At 44.6% G+C, this 10,500-nt stretch overlaps 2 protein-coding genes across 5 annotated transcripts in view; one reads left to right on the top strand and one right to left on the bottom strand.

Annotated features, from left to right (window-relative positions):
• Positions 1–6: 6 nt before the first annotated feature.
• Positions 7–8,062, top strand: LOC103616115 (F-box only protein 6). 3 transcript variants are annotated; one of them, XM_017735017.1, is made up of 6 exons: positions 7–295; positions 920–1,046; positions 1,762–1,857; positions 2,193–2,328; positions 3,027–3,181; positions 6,229–8,062. In XM_017735017.1, the coding sequence occupies exons 1-5, from the start codon at positions 37–39 to the stop codon at positions 3,171–3,173; spliced, it is 765 nt and encodes a 254-aa protein (XP_017590506.1). In that variant the 5' UTR covers positions 7–36; the 3' UTR covers positions 3,174–3,181; positions 6,229–8,062. The 3 variants fall into 3 exon arrangements, with proteins under 3 accessions (XP_017590506.1, XP_017590507.1, XP_008632467.1); XM_017735018.1 differs by having other exon boundaries at positions 7,502–8,062; XM_008634245.2 differs by lacking the exon at positions 6,229–8,062 and having other exon boundaries at positions 3,027–4,293.
• MAD2L2 (MAD2 mitotic arrest deficient-like 2 (yeast)) overlaps positions 4,328–10,500 on the bottom strand; it is a 7,246-nt gene continuing 1,073 nt past the window's right edge. For both annotated transcript variants that reach the window (XM_008634246.2, XM_017735019.1), the window contains exons 2-9: positions 8,491–8,542; positions 8,142–8,260; positions 7,534–7,605; positions 6,577–6,677; positions 6,367–6,461; positions 6,191–6,264; positions 5,109–5,201; positions 4,328–4,808 (exon numbers count right to left, since the gene is read on the bottom strand). In XM_008634246.2, coding sequence (XP_008632468.1) covers positions 4,767–4,808; positions 5,109–5,201; positions 6,191–6,264; positions 6,367–6,461; positions 6,577–6,677; positions 7,534–7,605; positions 8,142–8,260; positions 8,491–8,530 — 636 coding nt within the window. In that variant the 5' untranslated portion in view covers positions 8,531–8,542 and the 3' untranslated portion in view covers positions 4,328–4,766. The remainder of the gene's footprint in view (positions 4,809–5,108; positions 5,202–6,190; positions 6,265–6,366; positions 6,462–6,576; positions 6,678–7,533; positions 7,606–8,141; positions 8,261–8,490; positions 8,543–10,500) is intronic.

Here is a 10,500-nt window from a genome sequence, read left to right on the forward strand (position 1 = left end):
GATTCCTCATCGTGCTCCTGCGGCCCGCGGTCCGCCATGACAACCATCGGCGACCTCCCCGAGGACGTGCTGGTGGAGCTGCTGTCGCTACTGCCCGTCCGGGACCTGCTCCGCACCTGCCGGCTGGTGTGCACGCAGTGGCGGTACGTGGTGGACCTGACCACCCTGTGGAAGCGCAAGTGCCAGCGCGACGGGTTTTATCGTCAGAGCTTGGACAGAAGCATCTCTGACTGGAGGATCTTCTATATGCTCTGCCACTTGAAGAGAAACTTAATCAAGAACCCTTGTGCTGAAGGTTTGTTTCATTATTTATAATGAAGGACTAAGAGTTTCCGAACAGTCAGAATGAGTCAGTGTCCTGCATGCCTCAACTACTGCTGATGCTGTGGGACTACCCAGCTACTGGGTGGAGCTCTGCTGGGTCAGATTCACAGCTCAACTCCTGCAATAAAACTGCTCTAGGTAGATAGGTGTGTATTTACCAATAGTTTGTGGTTTCAGCTAGAAAAATCTGGAGTCATAAGGCCCCAGTACTGCAGGCAGTGACAATTAATTTGCACTGCAAGTACAATGTGGTAGTGAAATGATCAGGTATTGGGATTAAACATCTGGGCAACTGGAGAACTTTTGTTACCAAAGACCTGATTTATATGACTACAGTAATTCTACTTTATTGCTCCTGCTGATATTCTGATGAGGTCAGAAATCTGCTGCCTACTGTCCTAGATGTTGACAGCCACATTAAAGGTAATGGCAGCATAATGACAGGAGTCACTTACAGCTGTAGGAAAAATACAGTGGATCTGAAAACACCAAGTAGCTTCCTAGAATTCTCCTGCTGTGATTCTAACAAAAGCTGAGATCCGGCTGGTAGCTGCAGTGAGGTCCTAACCCTCACCTTGGACACCTGTGTTTGTAGAGAGCTTCCAGCACTGGACACTTGATGATAACGAAGGAGATAAGTGGAAAATTGAGGATCTGCCTGGAGCTCATGGAAATGATATGCCAGACCCCACAGTACACAAATACTTTGTCACTTCATATGGGTAAGAACTGGATTCCAGTAATCTGGAACTGGGAAACCTGCTTCCTCCCATCTGTCTGAAATGGCACCGTGGTTAGAAGGCTGGTGGCAGGTTACTGAACCTTAGATCACCTGTGGGAAAAGGAAGGAACTTCATTAACCCTTTATGCCAATTAATTTGAAGAGATGGGTACTGCTGAGAGAATTGAGAATTGCTGAGAGAATTTAGCAGGTGCTAAATTTCTCTGCCTACCAGGAACTTCCTGTAACTTTTATAGGTAAGATAATCTACATGCGAGTCCTGCTTCTCCTCTCCCAAACGTGGTAGGGAATGGCTAAGGGTCTGGCAAACTTTATCAACTGCACTTAGATGACAAGGTCAAAAGCTCTCTAACCTCCAGGAGTGGTAGGTGTGTCACACTAACAACTTGTAATAAAAGCTGTTACCAGAGGAGGATCAACAGCTTTTACATGCCCTAGGCACTGGTTTCCTGTTACCAATATGTAAGCGCAGGGACTCCTCTTAATCCAGCTTGTAGGTAACTATTCCTTTTATCTTGGGGTGAAGCTAATTCAGTTCACTTCCTTGTCGGGTTCTGGCTATGGATAAGGCAGGGTTTAGCTGGATCAGCTTTGTGGGCCTTCAGGATTTGGGGTGGGTATGAAAGCTGTCAGGGAAAGGACAGTGAGAGGGAGGAGATGTGTTGTGTAGAACTGCATTTCTATGTCTGTTTCAGGCCATGCTTCAAGTCTCAACTCATTACCCTGAAGAAAGAAGGCTACTGGAATCAGCTGATGGATGAGAAACGGCCTGAAATTACAGTCAAGGACTGGTAAGTGGAAGCACTGAAAATAAGAATTTCTGGCACTGGTCTAGAGGCAAGCTAGGCTTCTGGAGGTTTTCATGCTGTAAAATCAATTTTTTATTCTTTGGGGTTGTAGTTCTTGCGTGAAGAATAAGCTAAATCTAAACTTACTGAGTGGATTACAAGGTGGCAATCCTGTTAAGGGTGGGATAGCTGTACGTTCTAGAACTTCTCTATAGCTATGGGGATGACATTCCTTTTCCTCTGCAAACAGGGATTTCCTTGGAGACTGCTTTTGAAAAATAAATAAAACTGAATGCTGTATATAGAGCTCTGCTCCTTGATTCCTCCTGCGTCTCTAGGTATGCTGCTAGGTTTGACTGTGGGTGCCGCTATGAGCTCACGGTGAGGCTGCTCTCGAAGGATTACATCGTCCTGGAGGAGTTCCACCCTGAGCCAGTGGTCATTGAACAGTGGAGTGATGCCAAGTGGAGAGAGGTGAGCAGCAGCTCCAGAGGCAGGAGCTTTACAGCAGTGTTGTGACACGTGTGTTGCCAGTCTTACTTGGCCAAAAGTGCCAGTGGACTTTTCTCTGCTCTTTAGCCTCCTCTACTCCGTACAGAAGGTGAATCCTTGCTATTGACAATGCTGAAGAAGCACTAGTGTCCTGAATGAGACAGGTGCTATTTTTAGGTGCCCAGCATTTTCTAGAGAGTATCCTGTGGGCTTCTGTGTTGTTTTAGTGCAGTCTTCTTAATTGTTTCCTGGTTTTATGTAAGATTCTGTCTAAATAATTAAGTAACAAGAACACATTTTGGGGTTTTTTTGGATCAAAAAGCTGTTCTAAAACTACTGCATGGATAGCCAAGTATTGCAGACTTAACTTTTCTTAAACTGTTACAGGTGTTTAACTGGTTTGATTTGCTGAATGTACATCATTAGATGTTACTTATACATGCACTTAATTATCAAGCTTAATGTCAGTTTAACTCAGAGAGGATTTTGAGGAGAAGGCTGAGTGAGAAAGGTTCCCCCCTCCCGCCCCCGCAACAGGGTATGGTGCACTTTCATTGAAAGATACCTGGTCTCAGGAAAAGCTCATTCTAAGACTCACACACTGTAGTTTTCTGAGCTTCTAGGTGAGTGGTGGTTTATTTGGGCAAATTAAGAGGAATTATCTTTTCTGTTCTCTCTAGATTTCTTACACCTTCCAGAATTACCCAGCAGGAGTTCGTTACATCTGGTTTCAGCATGGAGGCCAGGACACCCAGTTCTGGGCAGGATGGTACGGGATCCGTGTGACAAACAGCAGCATCACCATCGGGCCCCAGACGTCATTATGAAGCACAATGTAAGGATTTGCTTTTACCTCAGGACTGTAAGCAAGTGGCCTCAGGTGCACTTTTTGCCTGTACTCTGTGGGTGTGTCCTAGCTTTATCTTTCAGCTCTTGTTCACAGCAGGACTTCTGCAGGCCCAGCCCTTTGGAAGGGCTTCTGTCTTCATCTTCCATCCTCTTCTACCATGGATGCTATTCCAATTACTGGTGCCCTTCCAGAGAAAAACTGGGACAATTAAATATGAGATCTATCTTTTCTAGTTAATACATTCTTATGCTAACACACACAGTCTAAAAGACACTTTCTTGTTTGTGGAACTTAAGAAAGGTAAGGCGAAATTATTTAATTTCAGATTACCAATGCTATCTACAAGGACTCTGCTACAGATTGTTTTGTATGGTATTTTCTTTTTCCTGTTTCAGCATCAGACCCTTCATAGCATCAGGAAACTGTCACCCCTTGTTCCTAAGTGCTGTGTCACTGGTAGTGAATTCCTTACCCTTTCTCTAAGTGTGTATAATCAAAATGGTACCTGCCTTCCTATCCAAAACGGTCCCTTGGTGTTTGAATAAACAGGTAGAGAAAAAGGAGGTAAGGAGTCCCTTCAGGCAGCTGCCTAACAACACAAGTACCTTTTGATTGTGCTGGGCTTTTCCCACATCACCTCTGTGCTTTCAAAGGACTTGGTTTGTACTGAGCAGTGTAACCCAATATAAAATGTTAAAGCAATGCCCAGCCTTGATCTATAGTGTTCCTACATTTGATACCTGGAGGAAGCAGGAGGTGCTGGACAGGCTGTTGTACCAAATTCTCTGACAAACAAGCTCAGCTCACTATGAACTGTGTCTGCCACCCTTATATACCCAGAACCAATGCTAAGGCCATGTTCCATCTCCTCTGACAGGCATAGGATTAACAGTGCTTTCCTTGCCTGATCTCTGTTAGGAGTAGATACTTGGCAGGTGTCCTTGCTGGACAGACAAATTCCACATTGCTAATGCCACCTCTGGGTGAAAGGGAAGAGAACAAGGTTGTACAGACTTTCATAGGAATTGGCAGAGTCCACATATGGGCCAGAAAAGCAATGGAAGCTCCACAGAAAATAAAAATACTTCCTCATTGAAGAAGGGAGCCTGGTTTTGACAGAACTCAGCCCAGTTCAATGGGGGTAAAACTTAGTATTTATTGAAGACTACTTGGTCACAGTGGACAGACACTACATAAGGCCTCACTCCCCCTTAACACAAGTGTTGCTCTCGTGGATCGTGTGACAGCTCCCTGCTGTCAGTCACTGCCTGTGTGCAATGGAGCTGCCCTTTTCCAGTGAGAACTGGCCTGGTAATAAAGCACTGACTCCCCAGGGATGCACTGTAACAACACCTGTACTCTCACATGAGTCCACATGGGAACAGGCTCTGGCTCCCCATTCCAAGTCAGTTCTATATACAGTGGTAAGAGCACTTGAAATAAAGAGGCAGCAGCTGCTCTACATTCACCCAGAAGGCCAGCTGAAGAGATGGTTATCAAGATATGGTTTGTGAGAGATCTTACTCCGCTGGAAGATCAGATGAAGCTTGAAGGCAAGGAAAGTTTGAAATCAGGTGCCTTTGTGAGCTCGCTCTTCTACATAGAGCTGCATCTGGAGAGAGAAACAAGCATCAGTCTTCTTGGTATACAGGTGGGTGAATGGAAAAAAAAAAAAGCCTGCAACAGGCTGAATAGGAAGTGCTTATACCTTCCCCCATAACCAAGTTTCCTATTTTACTATGAGGAGTCTTGCCCTGCCTTGATTACTGGCACAGACATCTGCAAGACTAAGCTCCTGCTCAGCAGTATTTAAAGTTGTTACACCACAGAAAACTGCAGAGCTGGTGTCAGAGCAGACAAAGTTCTGAACTGCAGCAGGTTCAGCATCTCTCGGTCAAAATGCTCTGCCCACCTTTAAGATGTCAGATGTCATGGTTTTCAGGGGAATAAGCCGGGGGTCATGCATGTGCATATCTTGCTCATCAGCGAGGATCCACGGGAAATCCTGGGGGCAGGAACACAAGATGTTACTGGCAGAACCCAGCAGTGGTGTAAGGTGAGCTCCTCCTCAGCACTTGTTTTGGGTTAAGTTGAAAGAGAGACAGAGGGAAGGAACAGGTAATTCAGACTTTTCACAACAAAACACTTACACACCTGTCCCTGACACTCAGCATAATTATCTTCAGTTACAGCATCAAACTATGAGGTCAGTCCATTTCACTTACTGCAAATGTGACATCTCACTTCTTTAAAAGATAACGCTCTCAGCTGCCCTTAGTTACCATGCCCAGTTCATTACACCAGCATTTAACTGCAACGCCAGAACGCTTAGGGCATGGGTTTCCGTCCTGCCTTGGAAACCTAAAGGTGGGTCTACTACACCACAGGTTTCCATTACTAAGCAGTGCAGAACAGAATTCCATTTTGAAACAATTTTATACTTCACTAGCTTTATTTGTTGTGCCTTAGGACACCTAAAATAAATTGGCTCAGGAAAAAAGTTTCCGTGTATCTAAGCAAGGATTCTTCAAAAATAATCTTGTTTTAGAAAGTGTTTCCTCTAAGATAAAATGTATTTGTGCCCCCAAACCTACTTGTTACTTGAATTTTAGTCTGTCTTGCTCTTTGTACAAAATCAGCCATCTACACAGTGGATGGTGGGTGAAGGCTGCTTTTTTGCTTGATTAAATTCAAGTACCTATTCTACACACCTGAGTATTTCTAAGTGAGCAAGCACTGGGCAGTGATTATTGTTACAATCTATTTCAAGACTTGAAGCTGTCTGCAGGTGTGGCTGTGTGTGGCGAATGTGCTGTCAGCTCACCAGCATAAACCATTTCACCACATTTGAAGTACAGTTATGATGTGCCTCATGTGACACCAACCTACATGTTCAAATTATCTCACAACCTTAGAGATGCCAAAACTCTGCACTGCCCAGTCTTTGCTCTGCAGCTTCTCACACAGAATCAGGTGCCCAAGGACATCACTTACCTTTATCACCTGGATCTTTTCCATGTTGCGTGTGGCAGCCTCCCGTGTGTGAACCAGAACTGTGAAGGTGCAACCTAAGAGAAGTGTCAGGTTCCAGCTCAGGGGACAGCTCCCAGAGGATCAGCCAAGCCAAGCAATGCCAGGCATTAGGCTGTTTGGATCCAAGTGACATTTACCTGGGGGGTTGTTGTCCAGCACAGCATCACAGACGCTGATTTTCAGGATGAAGGCACGCAGTAACTGCTCGACATGGGACAGCAGGGACTCAGAACTGTGGAGGAGACAGCAGTTGTTACTGGCATGCAGCAAAGGCCTGAAGTTGCTCCCAGAATATGTCCCAGGGCTGGCTGTTGGACGCCATGGGCAAGCAGGAGTGGAAACCTCACCTAATAGAAAGAAGAGGTGGCTGGGTGATCTCAAAGACAAATCTTTCCACGGGGTGGTGCTCTTTATCCAGGATTACAACCACAACTTTCTCCACATCGTTCTGCAGGAACCAAGACAGAAAAATCCCTTCCTTAATATGAGCTGTCTGCTCCCCAGTGTGCTTCACATACTTTGATGCAGTGGGAGTACACTCAGTTGTTGGAGCTCACAGCACAAGCCCTCATCCAAAACCTGAGTTCAGATTATTCTTTGCAATCAGAAAAAATGCTTTTGCAAAGCAATTTCTTGCTGAGTGTTAAGCTGCCAGCTTGTGGCTAAGGCTGAGGGTTATGAAGTGTGCTAAACTGTACGTTCCTCTAGATCCCGTTTAGGAACAAAGGAGGAAATGCACAGCCATCTCACTGCATCACTCTGGGATGGACACCAATGAAGTTAAGATACATTCAGACCATTGCCCAAACAGAGCAGCTTTGTACAACCACAATGTAAAACTGACCTAATTCCATTTTCTTCATGTGCATTAAAACTGTCTGTAAAGAGCAAGGCATACAAAACCTGCCAGCAGCCTCCTAGAATGCTTCTTTGGTCACACCTTTCTCTCGCAAAACCTGGAGTCCAGACCTACCTTTGCTTGCTGGCTCACAGCAAAGCATTCAAACTGTTCTGCCACAGCAGGTGCTTAAACTGGGATAGATTATAAAGCAGAATGGTAGGATGATGTAATTGGAAGTATACAGACATATGTCCTTGTGTGGTATATGAGACAAGCAAGGCAGGGTTTTAACTGCCAGGAAAGGTTATGATGTTTTTAGTTTTGTTAGAAACTTTTATCAGCTAGTATATTTTATATGGTAAATTTGTAAACAAATGTTGCAATTAAGGTAATATTTATGTTCTCTTATTTTCTATCAAATCCACTTGCAGTACCTTTGCCCAGGTCCCTGGTCTGAGCTCACCTTCTCCAGCAGCGGCTTTACACAGTGCAGTGTGTCCTGGATGTACTGGTTCAGCTCTGGGTGGCAGGACATCTGTAGCAAACACAGGGAAGAGTCAGAGCTGTGTTTGATATGAGCCAGGACAATGCTGAAAGGGAAGATTTAAACAGAAGTACCAGTGTGTACAAGGAATTCAAGTCATGCTTCAAATAGTGCTGAAAAATGCTGAGCTGCCCATTCAAACCAGAAATTCTTTCAGGGAAGGGTTAATCAGCAGATCACTGCACCCACACAGTTGTATATCAGGAATGTATACCCACAACAGCATATTTGGAATAGCATATTCCAGCCATCTTTACTTCCTAGGAAACATGCTTTCCTGTTACCTCACTGCACAGAGCTGGGGCAGCCTTCTACTACTGTTGTCCATGACCTGCTTGTTCCATGAGCATTTGCTGTATCCTCAGCTATGGGGCTGTTCTGTCATGACAGGAACTAAGTTCTCCTCAAAAATAAGGCTGTACATTAAACAACCACTTCCAGAGTGTAAGTTTTTTCTGGTGAGTGTTGACTGATCCTTCCTATTTTGCTTGTCCATGTGGCTGTCAGCTTCCAGGAGAATCTCCTACCTGGACAGGTACATTGTACTTTTTCCTCTTCTGAAAGATCCCAATAGGGTAAACTTCTCTGACGTACAAGATGAGGTGAACAGCCACTTCCAGGAATTCTGAAAGAACATCTGCAACAACTGAAAAACAGAAGTAAAGGATGCTGGAATAGGGTGGGGGGAAGCAGAGCAATACCACAGACTCAGGGGAATTTTTTTTTCAGGTACTTTTTTCTGCATAAATTTCACCTGCCTCCTCTTAGTTGCAGGAACTTTAGGGATAGAGCAACCCTACAATAACACTCCCCCAAGCTCAGTCCTAAGGAGGAGCCTCACAAGGACACCAGTTGCAGCTTAGTACGACACATTACCTTGCCCAAAGTTAAGGTCCTGCCGTGTGAGAGTGGTCATCTTCCCCAGGCCCTGGAAGTAACCACAAAAGGGATGGTTATTCTCTGGCTCATTGTAGATACAAAAATGCTGCTGGCAAGGATTTTCTTGCTATTTTCTAAGTCCGTGAGAGCCTTTTCTCTCTCACAGAAGAGGTAGCAGTTATGTAAACAACCAAACCACCTGCAACCTTGAAAAGTCTTGTTTATGGTATAGTAGAAAAATATTTTGACAATGGATGTTTTAGGATTTTAGCCAATCACTCCCAAGGGGTGGCTGATCCTTGTCCAATTAGACTATGAAGAAAAAAAGTCTATAGAAGAGTTTGTAAAATAATTAAATAAATCAATCTTGCTGCACAATTCCTGCCTGCTGGATCTTCTCTCCTCCTCCTCCCTATGGCTGTGAGACACGGTGATATACCCTAGGGCCTAGGCCTGCAGTAATAATTCATCTAGTCAGTTCATGAAGCCATACACCACAAGACTCTGTGAGCCCACAGTGAGAAGTGTGAGCACCCCCCATAAGCACAGCACATCCTCAGGGATTACCAGCAGTGCACAAACCAGTGCTCACACCTCAGGATGAGAGATTATTCATAATTTAATTCCTGGGGTTTTCAGTCTCCCTTTCTGCGATACAGGAAAGTTCAGACAAATACTTTTTAGTAGCACAAGAAACACTGTTTTGTAAAAGCTTCATAGTACTTGCCTTTTCTAAGCCCTATCTCCTACTATAACACAAGAACTTCTCGGGTCTTTGGGTTAATTCTAACACCACCGTGAACCACTGCTTGTCCAGGCTTGGAGCTCCAACTTCCACGGACACACCATCACACAGGTTCTCATTTGCTGCCACTGCCAACAGCTTCTAAGTTTCTCTCTGCAGTCCCAAGGAACCCAAACTCTGCAGAGCTACATAATTAAGTCAACATGGACTTCGTCACACAGGATTATGGAATACCTCAGGTTAGAAGGGACCCATAAGGATCATGGAGTTCAACTCCCTGCTCCTCGCAGGACCACCTAAAGCTAAACTATGTGACTTAGAGCATCATTCAGCTGCTCCTTGAACTCTGACAGGCTTGGGCCATGACTACATCCCTGAGGAGCCTGAAATTTGTGAGCTACAACGGGCAGCACATTATTGTGACAAATTGAGTTTCACATGCCCACAATCAAACAGCAGACGCTGGAGTTCAGCTTCCAAACAGCTTTCCCGGCATAGTAGACTCCATGCCTTACACAATTTAAGCCACAGTGTACATAATTATCTATTAGAAATTTTGTTTCATTATTTTATCCACACTCTGCATGTAAGCAAATTCTAACCACTAACAGCAGCACTGTTCATGAACTGTAGAGGTCTTGAAATGCCTCTGGAGCATCCACCAGTAACTCAGGTGTCCTACAAAGACTTTTGATGAATCAGAGATGTTCCAATCAGCTCTTTAGACACTGATTTTCAAGCTGTTTCGGCTGCAACAAAACATGTCTTTCAGACCTACAAAGAATTTGTTCAGCCTTCACAAAACAGGGAGCTACTCTCACCCCCATTTTTTAAATCAGTTATACCACTGTATATATACAAAGACTTCCTGGAATATTAATGATCTGCTTGCTACACTAAATAAAACTAAGATAGTTTAGCATCCCAGTCACAGTGACTCTCAAATTAGTACAAAAGATCTACAGAGTATCATAAACAATCTGTGTTTTTAGAGGTTTAGGTTCACATCATCACAAAGTTGGAACTAAGCACCACACGCTCAAGGACTCTGCAGGCTGGGAGATAATGGAATCACAGAACAGTTTGGGCTGGAAGGGACCTTAAAGCTCATCTCATTACAACACCCTGCCAGAGGCAGGGCCACCTTCCACTATCCCAGGTTGGTACAAACTCCATCCTTTGGACACTTCCAGGGATGGGGCATATAATGCAACTGTAATCCACCATCCTCCCCATGCCTATCACCAGAGCTCCCGCACTAG

The sequence above is a fragment of the Corvus brachyrhynchos genome, unplaced genomic scaffold, assembly GCF_000691975.1.
Source record: "Corvus brachyrhynchos isolate BGI_N302 unplaced genomic scaffold, ASM69197v1 scaffold395, whole genome shotgun sequence".
Classification (NCBI taxonomy): Eukaryota; Metazoa; Chordata; class Aves; order Passeriformes; family Corvidae; genus Corvus; species Corvus brachyrhynchos.